This window comes from Elephantulus edwardii, unplaced genomic scaffold, assembly GCF_000299155.1.
Source record: "Elephantulus edwardii isolate Elephantulus edwardi_28Jun2011 unplaced genomic scaffold, EleEdw1.0 scaffold00058, whole genome shotgun sequence".
In the NCBI taxonomy this organism is placed as follows: domain Eukaryota; kingdom Metazoa; phylum Chordata; class Mammalia; order Macroscelidea; family Macroscelididae; genus Elephantulus; species Elephantulus edwardii.
Window position 1 is genome coordinate 3,496,081 of NW_006399808.1, and position 21,644 is coordinate 3,517,724.

Genomic DNA, 21,644 nt, shown 5'->3' on the forward strand with positions numbered 1-21,644 from the left:
AGTCTCTTCATCATCCATCTTGATGCTGCCAGTTGGTCCAGTGGTGAAAATCTTTGTCTTCTTGACATTGAGCCTCAATCCATATTGGAGGCTGCAGTCCTTGACCCTCTGCAGCAAGCATTTCAGGTCCTCTTCAGTTTCAGCAAGCAGGGTTCTGTCATCTGCATAACACAGATTGTTGATAGATCATCCACCAATCTTGACCCCACATTTCTCCTCATAGAGCCTAGCCTCCCAGATAATCTGTTCTGCATACAGGTTGAAAAGGTATGGAGATAGGATGCATCTCTGGTGTACCCCTTCCCAATTTGAACCATGCAGTGTTCCCTTGCTCTGTTCTGATGACTGCCTCCTGGTCCAAGTATAGGTTTCGCATTAGAACGATCAACTGTTCTGGGATTCTCATTCTTCTCAGAATCAGCCACAGTTTGTTATGATCCACACAGTCAGACACCTTTGCATAGTCAGTGAAGCACAGATAGACATTCCTCTGGTATTCCCTGCTTTCAGCTAAGAGCCATCTAGCAGCAGCTACAATATCCCTAGTACCATGACCCCTTCTAAACCTAACCTCGACTTCTGGCAGTTCTCTGCTGATGTACTGTTCCAGTCGTTTTTGGATAATCTTCAGTAGAATCTTGCTTGCATGTGAAATCAATGCAATTGTTCTACAGTTTCCACACAGACTAATTACATTAGGTAAATCTGCTATCAGGGACCTTTCCAGAGTAATGAGAAGTAATGATGTCAGTCTAGAGACGAACGTGTGCCTGATCTAGTCCATGGTCTTCACAATTAACTTGCTATGCATCAGAAAGCTGGATAAGATAAAGACTAAGGATGACAAAAGAAGAATTGATTGTCTTTGAATTTTGGTGCTGGAGAAGAGCCTTGAACATACTGTGGACTACCTAGGAAACACATAGGTCTGTCTTGAAAAGGGTGAAACCAAGTTTCTCCTTGGAGGCTAGGATCTTGAAGCTCTTTCTTACATACTTTGGGCATGTGGCCAGGAGGGACGATCCTTGGAGAAGGACATCATGCTTGGAAGAGTGGAGGCACAGTGCAGAAGAGGAAGACCCAAGACCCCAGATGAGATGGATTGATACAGTAACTGGGGCAATGGGGTAGGTATGTCAGTGAGACTGGCTCAGGACAGGGAAGGCTACAGAACTGTATGAGTCATAGGTGACTCGATGGCACATAACAATAAAATAAAACGCTGTCTTTGCTTGGGGTATTTAGTGCCTTTATATTCTCTGTGATTCCTGGTAAGAAGTGACTTACTTCAGCCATTTTGGATTTCTTAAGCTTACTTTGTCTTTGTCATTTATTACTACTGAATTTTATATTTTGTTTACTTTTTGTGTGCCTTTTGTATTATTCTCCCCTTTTTTCTGACATGTTTTTAAATTTATTTTTTAGTACCTGCCATGAAAATAACATTTAAGAGCTTGCGTATTTAACATTGTAGGGTAAGTTGGTACCAACCTAACTTTAGTAATATATGAGAAATTCTGCATATCTTACTTGCTCCTTCTTTTGCTGTTAGCATATCTCTATATATTATGTACCCAGAGTTCATCAGGGATGTATCCTGTCTCTATACCTTTTCAGTCTATATGCTGAATAGATCATTAAGGAGGCTGAACTTTATGAAGAAGAATGTGGCATCAGGATTGGAGGAAAGCTCCTCAACAAAACTGCATTGTGTGGGTAATACAGCTTTGCTCACTGAAACTAAGGAGGACTTGAAATGTTTGTTGCAGAAGATCAAGGACTGCATCTTCAATAAGGATTGCATCCCAACATCAGGAAAACAAAGTTCCTCACCAACAGGCTAATAGACAGTATTATGATAGGTGGAAAAAAGAAAAGGTTTTAACGATTTCATCTTGCTTAGATGCAGAATCAACATTCTTGGTAGCAGCAGTCAAGAAATCAAAAGATGAGTTGCATTGGGTAAATCTGCTGTCAACACCACCTCCAGAGTGCTACAGAGCAACAGTGTCAGTCTAGAGTGTACCTGATCTCGACCATGGTCTTCTCAGTTGCTTTCTGTGCAGCTGAGAGCTGGACAGTGACTAAGGATGACAGAAGAAGAATCGATTCCCTTGAGTTGTGATGCTGGAGAAAAGTATTGAACATGCCATGGATTACCAAGAGAACAAACAGGTCTGTCCTGGAGAAGGTGAGACCAGTTTGCTCCTTGGAGGCATGGGTTGTGAAGCTCCGTTTCACATGCTTTAGGCAGGTACATTTAGGAGGGAACATTCCTAGGTGAAGGACATCATGCTTGGAAGGATGAAGTAAGTGTGGGAGAAAACCCTGGATAAGATGAATTGACACAGTGACTGTGGCATTGGGGTCAGCTGTATCAGAGGTGGTGAGATTGATTCAGGATAGGACAAGGTTCAGAGCCATTGTTCATGGGATCATTATGGTTCATAGTTGACTTCATGGCACGTAACAACAAGAAATAAAAGTTTATCCTTATGTTTGATATGTTCAGTATTTAAAAACGAAGGACAAAACATTCAAGAGATATCAAACTTGGTTATGTTATTACTAATCCTTACATGTATTCTTCCGAAGCTTTTCCCTTTACTAGAAAGCTTTCTTTTTATGAATAGCTTTGAATTACTGTCTAGTGTTTTCTCTCTTTCATCTACAGAACTCTTGTTAGTATTATTTATAGATCCAAGCTGGTTAATAAGAACTCTGTAAGATTCTGTTTGTCTGGGAATGTTTTAAAATCACCCTCATGCTTGAACAATAGTTTTACTTGGTTGGGAGTTGCTTTTCTTACTACACTTTAAATATGTTATCCATCACCTTCTGGTCTATATTGTTCCTGAAGGAAAAATAAATCCTACCTTTAATCTTCTTAGAGAGCCTTTGTGTGGGATTGCCTCCTTCTTTCTTACAGCTTTCAAGATTCTTTAATTTTTGAGAACTTTCATCCTGCTTGAGGTTCTTTAAGCTTCTTGGATTTGTAGATTCATGTCCTTTGTGAGATCCGGTAAATCGTCTGTCATTATTTCCTTAAATGTTTCCCTTCCCCCACCTCATATCTTTTTGGCATTTTCATAATGTGTATATCGTCATTGTCAGGTGATGTTGAGTTGACTATGATTCATAGCGACTCTGTAAACAATAGATCTGAAACCTGTCCCGTCCTGTGCTGTCCTCACCATCTCCGACACACATGAGCCCACTGTGGCAGTCACTGTGTCACAATCCATCTTATAGAGGGTCTTCCTGTCTTAAACTGACTCTGTGCCTTTCCGAATATTATGTGCTTCTAAAGACTGGCCCTTCCAAAGCACGTGAGACAAAGTTTCACCATCTTTGATTTTTAGGAGCCCTCTGGCTTCACTTTTCTCAGAGACTGACTGATCTGTTTGGTTTTTTTTTTTAGCATTCCATGGGATACTGAGTTTTCTTTTCCATTGCTCCAGAGGCATCATTCTTCTGGCATCCTTAGTCATTGTCGAGCTTCCAGATGCATAGCAAAACATTGATAAGATTATGTTTTGTAACAGGCACACTTTAGTTTTTGAGCTGACATCATTGGTCTTTAGTACTCTGGAGAGGTCCTGGACAGCAGATTTCCCCTGTGACTCGTGTTTTTTACTTGACTTCTTTTTTATTCCACTTCTTAAATAGCTTGCCTCCAGAAACCACATGAACTTGGAGAAATGATGAAAAGTTATACATGTGTTCAGGCCTTCTGTTCATTGGGTCACTTTGAGTCATCTGTGACTCTACGGCACTTAACAACAACAACAACAACAACAACAACAATAACATAGAGAGAGCTCTGTTGGCCTAGTAAATAGGAAGTGATGCTACCAAGGCAATGGTGGGTGATTTTAATCTGTGGTCCTCAGGCCTGGTTTTAATTGTTTTTGGTCAAACATTCTTCTAAGTAGGATAGCACTGGTCTGTCCATTTGCTGTACAGAGGTAACTCGTGGTTGCTGTGATGCTGATGTGTCAAATGTGATCATGATTCCCCGTGATGGAGAGTGTTTGGTGGAGCTCCTTGGTTAAAACAAGCTTGGAAACAGGAGTGACATCCACTTCCGAAATAGCTTGCCTCCAGAAACTCTGTAAACGTGGAGAAACGATGAAAGTTACACAAGTGTTCAGGTCTTTCGTTCATTGGGTCCCTATGAGTCGTCTGTGGCACTTAACAGCAACAACAACAACTCATATCTAAGGTGATGATATTAGATCCAAACAAGATGAAATTGTTGGCAGCTTCAATCTTCTCTCCATTTGTCATGATGTTGCCTGTCAGCCCAGTGGTGAGGATCTTTGTTTTCTAGATGTTGAGATGTTATCCGTATTGGAGGCTATTTATTAAGTTTCTTGTTATCCTGTAATTACATTATACTGTGTGTAGCCTTTTTGACGATTTTTATTGGGTTTCAGTGTCTGTAATTGAAACTATTTTGCCTTCTAATCTAAGGATCTCTGGAACACAGTGACTAAAACACTTGGCTCCTCCCAGCCACTTCTCCAGAGTACTCTGGTGACAGGCTTCATATGGAGTGGCGCTGGTAACCCAGTGGTGGTACCTCTCTGGCAGTTCTGAGCTCCTGGCAACTCCAGAAGGCAAAAGATAGGCAGTCTCCTCCTGTGTGATTTACTGTCTCTGAAAATCTGCTGGAGGGTCAGCTATGAGTCAGTTCCGGCTTGATGACAATCAGTGAGAGACAGTGAATGAGCCACTCCTCAGGGAAAAGATAAGACATCTCCATAAAGATTTACAGCCTTGGAAGTCCGGTTTTACTCTCTTCTGTGCAGTCATTATTGAGTCATTTTGATGGTAGTGGGTTACTGATGCTCTGATTTGCTGGTTCTTTTCATTTGCTTGATTAAATCTTTTGGTAAGTCCTGTGTTTCTCGTTTCAGTTATTGGTCCTAATAATTGCAGTATTTTTTTTAGATCCTGATTTGTATTGTGTTTCTAACGAAAAAAAAAATTTGTGTGTGTGTTTTCCTTTTATTCTTTTGTTGTTGGATACCGTAGAATCGAAACTGACTCATCGCTGACCCTCTCGCGGTTTTCAGAGGCAGTTAATCACATGGGAGGAGATCACCCATCTTTCTCCTGCAGAGCAGCTGGTGGACTCAAACCACCTCCCTTCAGGATTGCAGTGCAGCTTCTTGCCACTAGGTACCAGAGCCTGAATCTTTGGTTTTTGCTTAGTTTCCTCTCCTCTCTGTAATAGCTCTTTCTCTCTTTCTGGTTTAATTGGAGTAGGAAGTGTTCCTCCTTTTCTAATTTGAATTTCCCCAGTCACACCAGAAAACACATTATGGTTATTCTATCCTACACCCCATGAGGCCCATTTAGGGGTCAATGTTGCCCTAAGTTTTGACCAAGATTTCCTTCTCTGATCTATGGGGGCTGCTTGTATCTTAGCTGGCATTCAGGTGACGCACAGACAGACTTTCCTTTGTTTCAGGAGGAGAAGGAAAGGCTGATCCTCTCCTGAAGAACCTCAGGAAGAGGCTGTGTTCACTTCAGCACCTCTGTACCCCTGCAGTAGTTGAAGAAACAGTCTCCACTTAGGGGAGCCACCTCTTCACCCCACTTAGGGAACCTTCTGTAGGCATTCCTGTCAATCTAGTCATCAGTAGCTATAGATGTCAGAAAAAGAGTAGTTGTATTCCAGATGGACCCCCAGATCCACCCTCTGTGTTGCCTGTGAGTGTAGCCTCCACTAAAGATGCTTTCAGCACAGCTGCCACAGTTAGCAGTCCTAAGACACAACCAGAAGGGGGAGCACACAGACCTGAGCTGACTCCCCAGGAAGTCTGTCCTGTTAGTGTGAGAGGACTGAGCTATGGGATACATGGTGGAGGCAGGTAGAGTTTTATCATGGGAGCTGACTCCACTTCCACCTACACCTTCTGTAGCAGTTCACAGTAGGCTTGCAGTTAACAGTATCCAAGTGTTAAAGGCTTGCTCCAAATATGGACCACCAGAGAGGTCTTGTTGCTTTTAGTGCCCTTCCTGAAATACATTGGCTGTGAGTGAATGCATCATCTGCTCAAGATGCCTGCTTCCTAGTGCCCAGCAGTCAGGCAACCTCAGACAGAATCCCTGGGAGCTCTAAAAGGGATGAAGTTCAAATACACCCCCTACTCTGTAGGAGAAAGATAGTCTCTTCCCGTGTGCTTTACCGCCTCTGAAAACCTGCAAGGGGTGAGCTATAGGACTGTTCAGACTCAACAGCACACAACAACAACTGTAAGATAGCAGAGGGAGTATTGACTGTGAGGAAAGAACCACTGCAGAGGCCCTCTGTTTTAGTTCATAGTGGACTTGTGGCTGACAGTGTCCAGGTCGAAGAGGTGCTGGTGATACTCAGAATCAATCACAGAAAGGTCAGCTTTCTTGATTTTTAAAGCAGTAGCTTGTGGTCTTTGTAGGACTGAGGATGGGTGGTAGCTGTGTGGTGTGGTAGTAGTGGCGGGAGGTGTGCATGTTGGCTAGGGAAACACTCCTTTTCTAGGGCCACTTCCCTAGTTCCTATCAGCTGGTGGCTGTGTGACCAGGGGTGTGGCAGGTTTGGTGGGAGAAGCTGTTTTCTTACTCTATGTGACTCATGAATTAGTTGATTCTTCACTGTCTCTGGTTCCCCACAGCTTTTCTCTGCACCCTGATCAGAGCTCATCAAACACTGACCACTGTTTCCTTGTGTTTGGGAGGAAAGATTGGGATGGTGATTTGTTTACACCACTGTCTTCCCAGAATTCCTGTAACATTGCCAGTTTATTTGGCATTTTAAAAGATATGACTCTGTGGTGTTAATTATATTCACAGTGCTGTAACATCCACCATCATTATTTATTCCTAAAGTTTTCATTTCCTTCAGGAGAAACTAAGTCATCCTTAACATCAACTCGGCCTTTACTCCTCCTCTCACCTCCAGTAACTTGTCATCCACCGTTTGTACCTTTGCCTGTTGGAGATAGGAGTGGATTCATAGAATATGTAGTTTTGTTTTCTTTTTCTGCCTGCTACCCATTTGTTCAACGCAAAACAGTTCCTTCCAACTTTACTAAGGTGGCTAACCATCTGCCTCTGATCTGGAATTCCGTTGCTGCCAGCACGAAGGGACCTGGCTCCGTCTGTGTGTTTCTGGGTCACCCTGCCCTCGAGTCGTCACCTTCCAGTTTCAGGAGGGCTGTGGTGCAGAGTGTGGAGTGTGGTCTCAAGGGGGCAGGTGACGCAGTCACATAGACAGCTGATAACCTTGCTGGGATGGAACCAGTAGAAATGTCTTCAGGCGGACTGCTCACTCACTCAGCCTCAGGACTTGCAACTCCACATGGCCTTGGTGATGTGACAGTTTGCTCGTGCCTGCCAGTTCGTGGTGCTTTGGTACGTGGACATTCTTCTTGGCCACCGTGATCTCCTCCTTAAAAACAAGTTCATATATGACAGTCTGTTTCATTTTGGGCATCAACATCATGACAGTCACTGCATCTGAAGGTGGGACTTGGTATTTGTTCTTTTGTATCTAATTTTCTTTTTTTAGATTTTGTTTTTAATTTTTTTTATAGTGCAGAGTGAGTGCTCTTTATTATTTTTTTAGAAATTGATATTTTTAACGGAAGTTTTCAGAAACTTGGATTTCCACTCATTCATTGTTGCACATTTTCCTCCCTACCATCTCCCCCCCAGCTCACTTTTCTCTTTAAAAAGGTTCTTTCATTGTACAGTTTCTTCCTTCCCCCATCCTCCAGTCCATTTTACTATGCACCTCTTATTCTGGACTGTTTTCATGCAAATAATTCTTAGTCAGTTATTCCTTTTAGACATTTCTTTGCCTCATCTGTTTCAATACAGTATTCATTATTTATCCCCTCTTTCCTTAGTTTCCCCTCAACCCCCATGTCAGTCCTGTTGTATAACAATGGCATTACGCAGTATTTGTCGTATTGTGACTGAGATACTTCACTCAGTGTCATATCCTTCAGGGTCACCCATTTTGTATACTATTTTATGAGTTCCTTGTTTTTCAGTGCTGCGTAGTTTTCCATTGTGTGACTACACCACAGCTTCTCTTATCTATTCATTTGTTGATGAGCACTTGGGTTGCTTCCATCTCTTTGCTATTGTGAACAAAACAGCAATAAACATGGTGTGCATATCTCTGTTTGGGTGACAGTGCTAGTTTCTTTAGGGTATATTTCTAGTAGTGGAATTGCTAGGTCAAATCATATTTCTATTTCCAACTGTTTGAGAAAGCAACATACTGTCTTCCATAGTGGTTGCACCATTCTATACTCCCACCAACAGTGAATAAGGGTTCTATTTTCTCCACAACCTAACCAGCATTTGTTGTGTGCCGCTCTGTTGAACTTTGCTATTATTATTGGAGTGAGATGATATCTCATAGTTTTTTTTTTATTTGCATCTCTCTCAGGGCTAGGGATTTTGAACATGTCTTCATGTGTTTGTTCACCATCTGAATGTCTTCTTTGATGAGTGTCTGACTAATTTCACATGGCACAATGTTATCTAGGTTCATATGCAACTTATATGAGATCTTCATTTCTTTTTATAGTTGACTGATAATTCTGTTGTGTGGATATGTCACATAATGTTTTCTCTGTTTGGTGGGGGATAATGTAGTGGACCTTGGTGTACAAGTTATTTGTCTAGGTCCCATCTTCCTGTTGCTTTGGACAAATGCCTGCAAGTGGAATTGGGAAGTTGTTATAGTAGCTTTTCACTCTTTAAATACAATATTTCACACATTTATTTTTTTAAAAAATTAAAATTAGGTGTGCTCTGGTGGCCTAGTGGCAAGAAACTGCATTGCAGTCCCAGAGGTGTGCAGTTCAAATCCACCAGATGCTCAGCTGGAGAAGGAGGAACAATCTCTTGTACCAGTCAGATCCGATTTGACAATACACAGACATAATAATAATAATAATAATTGAAATGAAAAGGTTATATATTGGTGAAGAGATTGAGATTGTTAACAGCTTTAGTTTGCTTGGCTTCACAATCAACATTCTTGGTATCAGCAGTCAGGAAATCAAGAAACGAATTGCATTGGTAAAGTCTCCAGAGTACTGAAAAGCAATGATGCCAGTCTGGAGACTAAGGTGCACCTGATCCAGGCTGTAGTCTTTGAATTGCTTGCTATGCATCCAAGCGCTGGACAATAACTAGGGATGATAGAGAAAGAATTGATGCTTTTAGCTGTGGTGCTGGAGAAGAGTTTTGAATATACCATGGACAACAGGAGTACAAATGGGTTCATCCTAGAGAGGGTGAAGCCAGTCTGCTCCTTGGAGGCAAGGATTCTGAGGCTTCACCTGACATACTTTGGGCATATTGCAAGGAGGGACTGGTCCTTGGAGAGGGACATCAGAGGGTGGAGGGACAGAGAAAGAAAGGGAGACCATCAATTGATACAGTGGCTGAGGTAATGAGGGTAGGTGTGTTGGAGACAATCAAGTTGGCACAGGATAGAGCAGGGCTGTTGTACGTAGGGTCGTTATGAGTCACAAGCGACTTGACGGCACGTAACAACAACAAGAATACACAACTTTGCGTTTAGCAGCTTTTATATGTATAATTCAGTGACGTTGATTACATCCAGCGTGTTGAGGAACCATCATCACTATCCTTTTCTAAATTGATCCACTACTAGTGACCCTTTGGCTTTGATTCTCTCAACTCTTCTTTGTAAGATGACCTTTCTTCACGTTCCTGATCTATTTTAAGACCTCCTGGTTGAAGGACTCCATGTTGACCAATTGTCTTACTGAATGGGCTCTTTGGCAGGACATTGTTGACCTGTGAACGGCCAGAGCGGATGCTTCTTTCCCTTCTGCATCTCTGTGTCTGTCTTCCCTGGCACTTGATGTGGCTGACCAGCCCCTCCTTGCCCTGTGTTCCTGTTGTCTTCTTGGGTTGTTCATTCTCTTGCTTCTCCTGCTTCCTGGAATATTCTTTCTCCTTCTTTCCTGTGTCCCTTCCAGAAGCCCTGTTTCCTTCTGAGGATGGCATAGGCCTCAGCAGTCTTTTGTTCAGTTGTGCGTAGGTTCAGTGAGGCTCAGAACTGGTTTGATGGTACCTTCCACCGCCTCTGCCGCTTACGTCTAGTGCTCCCCAGCCCTGCACTGTCATTGCGGTGACCACTGGGTTCTCCATCCTGTCCTCCCAATCTCCTCGTTTCACACTACCACTTGGTGACTCTAGGCTTCTCATTCACATCTTCCAGGTTCTATGGGATGACTCCAAACAGGTGGCATTAGCTGGAAATGCTCTACCAACTTCAGGCCCCTGTTTTCTGTCACTGGACATCTTTTTGGATGTTGTCTTCAACTTGATGTGTCACAACGTGGTCTCATCATCTCTCTAAGTATATTGTGCTGCTGTGGTTGTGGTGTGCCATCGAGTCAGAACCAGCTTGTAGCTGACTGGCCCTCCAGCTGCTTTTCAGAGGCTGTAAATCATGTGAAAGGAGATTGCCTGTCCTTTTCCCAAGGAACAGCTGGTTAATTTGAACTACCTGCCTTTGGTTTGGCAGCACAACTCCTCACCCACTAGGCCACCAGAGCTCCCTTAACTATGCTGTGCTACTGTCACCAAGTTAACTTTTAGAGATCGATCTTCGAATGACCTGAAAGGGGAGGAAATGAGCATCATTACTGTCTTGTTTTAGCAGTGTGATTATTCTTATTCTACAAAGAAAAACTTTGCTAAGACCACAGTAGGTATATAACCAGGTTGGGGACAACACACTTGATACACTGAGTGTCTGTCTAACCCAGAGATAGCAGTCACCATTGTTCCTGGTGTCTGCTCCACAAGGTGGGATACGGCATGCTCAGAGCAGGGTTTCATCCTTAGATGCACCAGTCTCTGTGGCTATTTACTCCTAGGGCCTAGATGACCCCTGGCTCTCCTAAATGCTAGGGCCTCTGGTGTCCTCTCAGTACCCACAGCCACAGGCTGTGCTCACGGGGAAGGCAGCTGTGATACTTGGAGGGGGACTGGCTACACTAACTGGAGTTTTACCAGAGGACTTCATTTTTCTTTTTCCCCCTTTTACTGTGGTAAAATGACACGCAGCATATAGCATTTCTCCCACTTTGTGTGTGTATAGCTCAGTGACTTTGAAACTGCAGTCACCATGTTGTGTAACAGACACTACCAGCATCACTCTTAAGCTCCCCGTTTATTGGCCTGGAGTTGGTTCCCACTTGTAGCTGGCCTTCAAGGTGGTGAATCACATGGGAGAATACTTCTTGACTGTTTGCCTGGAGTAGCTGGTGGATTTGAACATCCAGAGCAGCTCAGCCTTTGGGTTAGCAGAATGTCACTAGAGCCCCCTTCATCTGTAAGCTGCTGTTGTTATGACCCAGTGCTTAACTGCCTGCCAGCAGGTTTTCAGAGGCTTTAAATGGCATAGGATGGGATAACTCATCTTTCTTTCCCAGAGGGACTAGTAGATTTGAACTGTGTGCCTTAGGGTTGGTAGTGCAACTCATACCTCTAGACCATCAGAGCTACCTTAAGCAATACCTCAAATTTTCTCTCTTTTCCCCCAAAGTGACTGTGAATAAACTTGATCTCTAGGCATTTGCTTTTGCTGAGATTTCAAAAAAGTGAGATTATATAATAAATGTCCTTTCAGCAGAATGTTTAAAAGGTTCATTCATGTCTTAGCATGCATCACAACTTCATTCCTCTTTCTGGCTGAGTAAATAGTCTGCTATATGGATTTACCACATTCTGTCTGTTCGTTAATTGGTGTTGCTCTTGATTTGTTTCCACTTTTGAGTGTTGCAGATACTGTTGCACTGAATAGCTGATCCCTGCTTTCAAGTCCAGTTTTGAGCCCGTCTCTCAGGTTCAAATTGTTGGGCCATAAGGTAGTTCTATGCTTAACTTTCTGAGGTGTTTTCCATAATGCCTGTTATGCTTCACAGGCCCACCAGCAGTGGGCTTTTTAGCTGACCAAGGAGCCTTCCTTTCCAACATCATCGAGGTCCTCAGAAGCAGAGAGGCAGACTACAAAGGTGACTGTCCACTGCCATCAAGTTGATTTTGACTCAGGTTCACCCTTCATTGGGGTTTTTTGAGGCTATAAATGTTTACCTATCTTTCTCCTGAGGAGCAGCTGGTGGATTTGAACCACTGACCATACAGTTAGCATCACAGCATGTAATGCCCCGTGCCACCAGAACTCAGGTGCACACAGCCAGTCCTTGCAGCTTATGAAGCCTCTGGAGTTGAGTGATTCTCTATGGAGGGCTGTCCTGCACTCTGGGACCAGTCTCCCTCCAGTATAGACATGGATTTGGCGTGGTCTGGAGAGGGCAAACCAAGTCAGAGGCCACAAAACCACAGCTCCTCACCATCTGTTCTTATTTTCAGTCCTGATTCTGCTCCACTTAGAATCCCTGTTGAGTGTCTGCTCAGTGTGGGGAGGAGAGCAGGGAGTGCGCCCAGCCACCTCCAAAGCTAGCAGGCCATGGGTGGGGCCGGCCCTGCCCTGTGACATGTCACATGCACAGGGACCACCTTCTGCCTCTTCCCTCCATCCCAGCTGATCTGGCTTCTGTGCTTCTCCAAGGGCAAGGTCTTGCAGGTCTGCACCTGGCCTTTCCTCCAGGAAGTCTTCCCTGGCTGGGGCTCCACCTCTAGGACCAGGCAGCAGGATTGTGTAATGCATCTCAGAGCACTGGCTGTGGGGTAGACTGCTGGCTTAGTTTCCTGTTGATCGTTTATTAGCGCTTCCATGACCTTGCCCTAAAGTAAAGAGTTGCACTGCCAACCCAAGGGCAGGTGGTTCAAATCTCCCAGCTGTTCCTCAGGAAAAAGATGGGCAGTCTCCTTATGTGTGATTGATAGCCTCTGCAGACCTGCTGGAGGGTCAACTATGAGTCAGTTCCCACTCAGCAGGACTTAACAGGGACATAACTCAGGGGCACATAACAGCAAAGGACCTCAAGCAAGTTCATGTTTCTGAGCCTGTTTACTGCCTCTTAAAATGGGGCTAACGACTTGAGACAGTGTTTACAAAGTGCTTATTAGCACAGTCTGGTCCATTTTAATGTGCCTAATAAATGTTGTTGTTATGTGCCATTGAGTCAACTCTGACTCATATGCACGCTAGCTCTGAACCCTGCTCTATCCTAAGCCAATCTCACTGTCTCTGACACACCTACCCTCATTACTGCAGTTATTGTTAACCCATCTCATATGAGGTCTTCCTCTCCTGTGCCGTCCCTCCACTCTTCCAAGCATGATATTCTTCTCCAAACACTGGTCCCTCTGGGCTACATGTCCAAAATATGGGAAATGGAACATCAAAATCCTTGTCTACAAGGAGCAGGTTGGTTTCACCCTCTCCAGGACAGACCTGTTAGTTCTCTTGGCAGTCCTTGGTATGTTCAAAACTCTATTGCAGCACCACAACTCAAAGGCATCAATTCTTCTGTCATCCTTGGCCATTGTCAAGCTCTCTGATGTGTAGCAAGTAATTGCAAAGACCATGGCCTGGATCATGTGCATCTTAGTGTCCATACTGACATCCTTGCTCTTCAGCAAGTTGTCAGGAAGAGATCTCTGACAGGAGATTTTCTCAATGCAATTCATCTTTTGATTTCCTGGCTGCTGGTGCCAAGAGTGTTTATTGTGGAACCATGCAAGCAGAAACTGTTAACAATCTCAGTCTCTATCTATCAAGATGCTGCCAGTTGGCCCAGTGGTGAGAATCTTTGTTTTTTTAATGTTGAGCTTCAATCCATACTGCAAACTATAGTCCTTGACCCTCTGCAGTAGAAGCTTCAGGTCCTCCTCAGTTTCATCATGTAAGGTTGTGTCATCTGCATAATGCAGGTTGTTAATGAGTCTTCCTCCAATCCTGATGCCATATTTGTTCTCATAAAGTCCAGTACCTTGAATGACCTTCCTATAGCTCAAAAAGGTAAGGAGAGAGGATGCATCCCTGACACACACCTTTTCTAATTTTGAATGATGCAGTGTTTCCTTGCTCTGTTCTGATGACTGCTTCCTGGTCCAAGTATAGGTTTTGCATGAGCACAATCAGGTGTTCTGGGATTCCTGTTCTCTCTCTCTCTGAGGTTGTTATTAGGGTCTTACATGGGCTGTTGGACTCTCTCACTCTGGTGCACCTTTTTCCACCTAGTTAAAAAAAGGCTAGAGAAGGCCACTTATAGGGATTTTGTTGTCTGGTTGGACAGTACCAGGAGCCCACACTCCAATGTTAGCTCATCCTGGCGTCTTGGTAAGGGAGGTTTAGAGCTGTCATTTCACAGATAGGCAGATTAAGTGCAGAGAGACTAAGTGGTTATCTGTGGACACTCAGGCATTAAGTGGCAGAGCTGGGAGTTGAGCTCTGGCTGGTTGGCTCCAGTGTCCCTATCTGGTCACTACTGTTTTCCGCCTGATTGTACAGGCTTGGAGAAGGGAAGAGGACTTGCCCTGAGTGTCACAAGCCCTGGCTTGCCTTCTGCCTATCAGAGCTGGCCCTTCTCTGGGCATGTGTTAGGAGCTTGCTGGACACATGTGAGGATGGGAGCCATTTGGGCACCGTCATCCAGAGGGTCACACGTGATCTTCAGGTGTGAGCTAGGGGAGGGAGAGTAGTGTAGAAGGATGGAGCAGGTGTCCTGGGGGCCCCAACCTCCCTGCTGTGTCTTCGTGGACTCCAGAGAACAGTGACTTTCCCACCCCTTCCCTTTTTGCCAAGTGCTGGGGCATGAGGGGGCATGTCCTCCTGATGACCCTGTGGTTAGCAGGCCAGCTTTTGCAGGACAAGGAGAACCCTGGCTGGGTCAAGGCTGGAACAAATTGCTTCAGCCAGGCAAGCAGGCCTCTCCAGGAGGAAGTGTGAGTCACGTGGGCCTTTAGAGGTTCCAGGTGGATGAAAGGGCGTGTTGGGGACACGCCTTCACCTCCCCTGTGCTTGCAGGGGCCCAGGAGGGTTGGGTCAGTCAGTCTTCTTCCGTCCAGGTTTTACTGGAAATTCTTTGAAGTGGTTTCTGTGACCCAGTGGATGCCATATGGAACCAATTTAATAGGTTCTGACTGTTCTATTTGAAGACAAACACCCACTCATGCCCCTAGCCTTCTGTCCAGGCAGAAACCCTCAGGTTCCCCAGCAATATGATAGTAAAGTGAAGCCACTGTCCTCATCCTCAATGCCTTTTGTTTTGTTTTTTTCTTCTCCTCACTCGTCTTGGGAGGACACCATCAGTGCATCTTTGCCCATGGCTCCCTCTCTGCTCCTCAGCAGGCCACCTCCTTGCTCCTTGAGCCTCTCCTGTCTCCCTGTGAAGTCCTTTCTCCTTTTTGACACCTCCTTTTCAGAATCTCCCACTTTGAATATCCCTCCCCCCTGGAGTCCTGTTCCATCTCTCCATCCCTCCTCTTTCCCTTCCCAAAGAAAATTTGGCTTCCACATTTCTCCTCTGGTAGTTCTTGGCAGCTTTCTGTTCCCAGAGCCCTAGACTTGTTGAAAGGTGTAATTGCAGAAAGCCCTCTTCTGCTCACCCCCTCTGCCTCATCACTGCTTCCTTGTCTAGTTCCTTTGGGGTTCTTAGTACAAAACATTGCTTATTGCCCATTACGTGCTTTCATTTTGCCCGTAATTTCTGTATATTGAGTTTTTAATCCCCAATTTAGCCTCTTAGGTTAGTTTGACCTCTCTCTTAATTTCATGTCACCTGTGGTCTTGATAGGCAAAGCACACCTGTTTCTAAAGCCACTGACCAGTGGACAAATGTAAGATCTGATGTTGGACAGGGATGGGCACTCAGAGATGATCTGATGAAGCCAGACACTGGAAGGAACTTTCTCTGCAGGGCTCAGGGACACACATGTGGATGGAGTGGAGTTCAGGACTGGGTTACCTAGCTTCAGGTTTTGCCTGGAGGCCAGGCAGGTAACATCCTGACGTTGAAAGTATTTGGATTCAAACTGAACTCTGGTGGATGTGTCCACAAGCCAGGAGTTAACAATGAATAGTGTTGACCCAAAGAAGAAAAGGGGGGGGGGGGAAGAAGTACCTCACACTGTTTTGTGGCTTTAGTGAGACTGTAATGGCTCGTCATTTTGTGAGTAACTTTAACAAGCAGGCAGATAGTGGCTAAGTTACTAAGGCCTGAGCTAGAATACAGAGTGGATGCCCGAGCAGGACAGTCAGACACAGGGAACAAGTCATTCTATTGTGGTTTCATCTGTGCTCTGTTACCCTCCTTATGAAGGTACTGATAATAATCTGTGGGAAATCCCCAGGCCGCGTTCTGACCTGGGGCATGCTGCTCCCTTGCTAAGCCTTTCCCCAGGTGGCCCCAGGAGCCAGCCGCCCGGTTCCAGAGCAGGAACATGGTGCACGGGAGGTGTGGGCCAGGCACCCGCACCACTGCCAGACTTGCTGCCGTCCCTCCAGTGCAGACTTCCTTGGCCCCTGGGGCAGTTCCCATGGCCCACTGCTGGCTGTGGATGGGCAGGTGTCCCCTTTGGCGCTGGTAACAAATGGTGTCCCCTTCTGTCCTCAGGCTCCACCTACAGCGTCTTGTCCATCATGCCCTCGGACTCTGAGAGCAGCGGCTCCCTCAGCAGTGTGGGTGAGTACTACTGTCCATGCTGGATGGGGTGGCCTGTAACCCGCAGCAGCCAGGGCCACATGGGGGGCGGTAACCCTTGCTCCTCAGGTGGTTTATGGGATTATCTTCTGTTGATCTCATTCACATTTTCACACACCGACAGGGAGTCTTCTTGCTACTTCTGAAAGGGAGATGGGTGCTGGGGGAGGCACATGCTTCACTGTCTCCTGACCATGTCTGGTTTAGGACATTCAGTGAGCCTGTCCTCCTCCCCTCAGGGACCTGGGAGGGGCTTGGTGATTATGGTCTTGTAAGTGACCATGGTCCTTTGAGTGACCATTGTCCTTTGCTCATGTAAGCAGAAGCAGCCCAAGGGGTAGTGTACTGCAGTGGGGACAAGAATAGCCAGTCCATGCTGAATTGGGCGTGTTTCTGTGAACAGGAAATTCTGAAGCCGTAAACTGATGCTGCTTTATGTCTGTGGAGATACACTAGCAGGAGCATCATTGTAGACTCTCAGTCTTCTAGTACCCCTGTGACTGAATCCCTGTGTTAGATCGGCTCCGTTTAGAGTACCAGGAGGCCCGGGGTATGTACACGTTAGTATATCTGGCTGTGAACTGAGAGCCTGGAGGTTTGAGTCGGTCCTGAATTACCTCAAGAGATAGATTGGGAGGTAACAGGAACCATTGGAAACACCGTGAAGAATAATTCTTCTCTGACGCTTGTGGAGTCTCCATGGGGTTGTTGTGACAGCAAATGTTATTACTACACCCAGTGTGCCTTGTGTTCTCCTGATTAGACAAGAAGGGATATATCTTCAGTGGGGAGACCTGACCTGAAAGAGTCGTCATCTAGTCCACATATTTCACTTCCCCCTCTCTAGACGAATGGGAAAAATTGACGCATTCCTGAGATTCTAGAACCATCTAAGGCAGACCTTTCCTAGGTCAATTTAATCAGTTCTTAACCGAGCTCTGCCAGTCTGCCAGATGTTGTCCTAGCACTCATGGGCCTTACGTCTGGGAGGGAAGACAGTTAAATGAGCAAATTATGACAGACAGGCACACCAAAGGGAAGACAGGGACCAGCAGGCCCCTCTCTGTCCAGGGCTCAGGAGGACTCTCCTGGGACCACATGGTTCAGAGCTCCTCCTCTTCTTGGATAGCTTTATTCTACCTGCTTTGGCATCTAAGACCATTGATGGCGTAATGATACTTCTGGAATGCTGAATATTGAATTGGCCCCCTCTGGAAGCACACAGGGGTGAGGAGTCAAAGGTGGGATTTCATCGCCTTGGGAGCCCTGAAGGACTGAGTGCACCCGTCTGGTGTCTTTCAGCCTCACTTTTCTCAGGCTCCCTCTTTCCCCTTGGAAACAAGAAATGGTGATTAACAGCTGTTTGACCCGCACATTCACACTACAGCTTCAAGGCTCAAACTGTTACCTTTCTTGGTAGCATTTGAATTCTGAAAGGAGGCTCCAGTGGGAGAGATTGCCTCACCATAGCAGTGACTGCTAATGGTGGCCTTGTAGACCTGAGTCTTAGGAGGAGACCCCTGTGGCTGCAGTCCTCATGAGGCTTGGTGTCAGGGCCCCACTAGCTGATCTACACTTGCATGAGGCTGGTTTGCCTTGGCCTGGAGGAGTCAGCAGCACAACAAGATGTTGCTTGGGAGTTACAGGCAGGCAGACTTTCTGCAGCAGGCTGATTCCTCCCAGCAAACCCTCTGCATTTGTGGGGAACCAAGGTTCGTGCTCCCCTCTGTGGTTGATGCCGACTCTGGGTGTGCAGTTCCTTTTTCCACAGAGGGCCTTTGGCTACAATCTCACTGTATTAAACAATGAGGGTGTGCGTTTTGTCTCACACAGAAAGCAGTCCCGAGGTGGGGCCCTGGATAACTCTGCATCTGGGTGGTTCTCCTGGCCCCACCCTCCTCTCACTGGTTTCTGCCCCTCAGGCAGATGGCACGGTGCCTGCATATGCAGCTCCAGTCATCACAGCCACAGTCGAAGGTGTCCAGAGCTGAGGTGTTGAGGAGGGCTGACGCCTGTCACAGCTGGCTGTTTCAGCTCCCGAGTAATGAAACGTGAAATTAGATGGACAGTTCTGGTTTCTCAGTCTCTCTAGCCACGTTTTCAAATGTTCAGTAGCCGCATGGCTGGTGGCTGCAGTATGTAGCATCAGACAGATGGTTCTGGGGCCGATGGTCAAAGGAGCATCTCCTATAGTATCTCTTTTTTTTTTCCTTTCTCCACCAGTGGAGAAAAGCTGAAGTTTTATTATATATGCTAGCATGCTAGCCTTTAGGAGATGGGGTATGAGCTTCCCAAATCTGTATCAGCACAGGGAAGGTTTGGGTTGGAGGGGACATTTGTAGGTAGGTTAGGTTAAGAGCATGGGGAGGAGCACATGCTTATTCAGCTCTTTTAGGTGAGAAAAGCGGGGTTGTCTTTGGGAAAGGAGAGATTATGCAAACCATCAGCCTCCAGGATGGCATCTTTCTGCCCCGCTGTTCAGTCGTCACAGGCCACATGCTGTAGGTCTTCTTCCAAGATGGCGTGTGTCTGGTGAGGCACTTAGTCATCATGGAACACACTCCCTACAGATACCTGCCCTCCAGAAGGTCATGTAAGGGCCACTCTCTTGGCCCCTGAAGGCTCTTGGCAGAATTTAAAGTTGTTAGGAGGGAACACCCACAGGTGCCTCCGCTGCTCACATGGGGTGTGTTCCTGGGCCCTGAGAGCCCTGCATTGTCTGAATGAAGAGTGACGTCTTTTGAGCCTCGGTGCACTTGTACCTCTCCTCATTGGGCGGAGCTGTGGTCTGTTTTAGCAGCCCTGCAGGTATTGTACCTATAGGCTCAAAGATTTTGTTTTTGTGGGGGTTTTTTTGACAGTTTCTGTTAACATGATTTTGGCCGTTTAGCCATTTTTAAAAAATTAATTTTAATAAACATTTACAGAGATTTTGGATTTCCATTCATTCATTGCTGCACTTTTCCCCCTGCCCACCCCTCCCCTCCAATTCGTCCCTCTCTTTGAAAAGAAAAAAGAAAAGTTCCTTCATTGGTATATAATTCCCCGTTTAAGCCTTTTAAATGTATAATTTAAGTGCACTAATTAACCCAGATAGAGACAGGCTTGGAAGCAGGAGTGGCATCCACTTCCTAAACCACATGCCTCTGGAAACTAGGAACATAGAAACGATGATAGTTACAGAATAGGGTTCAGGTCTTTTGTTCATAGGGTCTCTATGAGTCTTGCTCAACTCAGCGACATTTAACAACAACAGCTATTATGTTAACAGTTTTGTTCTATAATCACTACTATTCTGTGGTTGAAAGATGAACAATCTCCTCCCATGTGATTGACAGCCCCTGAAAGCCTTCTGGGGGGGGGGTTAGCTGTCAGGCGGTTCTGACTCTAATGGCACACACCACCACCACCACCACCACCACCACAGTTTATTTCCAAAACTTTGAGTCACCCTAAACACTCAGTACTCATTAAGCAGTAACACCCTGTTGCCTTTCCCTGCACTCTCCCACCACAGTGCATCCCTGGTAGCCACTAATCTGTTTCTACTTCTGGGCATTTTCCATTTATTATAGATAAGGAAGAACCGACCACATTTGTCTTTTTGTGTATCTGGCTTCACTCAGCGTAGAATTATCAGGGTTAATTCATGCTGTATCAGAGTGCGTTTCTCTTCATAACTGAATAACCTTTTGTTATACTAGGATTGGTGGTGAGCAGTGGTGGAGTTCCCACCAGATCCAGCCCACTTCTGCCCAGTGCATCTCATCTGTCAGTAGTGGCTTGCATGCTGCTGTGATGATGAACAGCCGGCTTCAGTGGAGTTTCCAGACCGAGAGGGGCTAGGAAGAAAGGCTGGGATACTGACATGTGTAAATCCGTGGTGAAAACCCTTGGGGTCATGAGCGATCTGCATCTGACTGCGGCTGGTGCAGGGCCAGGGAGAGCTTAGTTCCCATATGCATGCAATCACCGTGCCATCGGGGCTGACTTGAAGGGAGTCAGCAACACCCTACAGTGCTCCATGTTTTGCTTGTCTGTTGGTTCATTTCTGAATAGTTGGGCTGCTTCCCCCGGTGATACTGCTGTGATGAACATTGGTGGTGGCCGCCCATGTTGGAAATGTGTTAGCTTGTCCCTGGTGAGGACATGGGGAAATGTTGATGTCAGTTGTCGGGTTGGTTTGAACCAGTTTCTTGATGTGGAGTCAGACCACTTGAGCTCCTGAAAAGGCCAGGCAGGGGCACCGATCACTGACGGGCTCATGTGGGGACTGACAGCTTTTGGTTGGGCTTTTCTCCATGACCCTGAAGAAAGCTAAGAGCAGTATCTTCATAATGAAAGTATTACCTCCACTTTCTCACCCCTATCTCCTTGAAAGTAGCAGTTGGGGAAAGAATAACAAGGTATAGTCAGTGGGCAAGAACACTGGTGGTTGAGGCCTGGGATTGCATTTCCCCACAATAGAAGGTGCCTGGTAAGCTCTGTAAGCTCATTTGGTCTGTCCTGTTTCAGCCTGCCTGCTTCACCCTGCTGTTAACAGTGTTGAAGGTGGAGGGCTTCGTCTTGAGGCCTCCTCAGGCTGACTTCATCACTCAGCACAGGTGACTTTGCTGAAGGTCCCCATCCACCCCTGGCCAATCTAGTTGCCTAGCCTCCACCCAGCTGGTCACTACAGCTGCCCATGGAGTGCAGGCTCACTTCAGCCAGTTGATAGTTTTCCTTCCCTTTCATCCTGATCTGATTTGACTTTTGTTTACCTTCTGGATGTCTAGGGAGATTTTAAGGGGGAGAAGAGGAATTTTTGAGCAGTATTCTGTTAAATAGAAATGTCTCCAGCTTGTTGGCAACTGAAAGAACGAAAGGTCATTTCTGGTCTATGTGAAGAATTTTTTGGAAGTGTAGCTTCTGGTGCATGGAAAGAGGCTCCCTGATCCCCTGTTCTTCAGCTAAGTTTTCCCTGGCCCCTCCTTTTTCTTT

At 45.8% G+C, this 21,644-nt stretch overlaps 1 protein-coding gene across 1 annotated transcript in view; it reads left to right on the plus strand.

Annotated features, from left to right (window-relative positions):
- The window catches only part of DLG5 (discs, large homolog 5 (Drosophila)), a 214,335-nt gene that overhangs the window by 95,717 nt on the left and 96,974 nt on the right, over positions 1-21,644 (plus strand). The window contains exon 2 of the mRNA XM_006887475.1: positions 16,578-16,646. Coding sequence (XP_006887537.1) covers positions 16,578-16,646 — 69 coding nt within the window. The remainder of the gene's footprint in view (positions 1-16,577; positions 16,647-21,644) is intronic.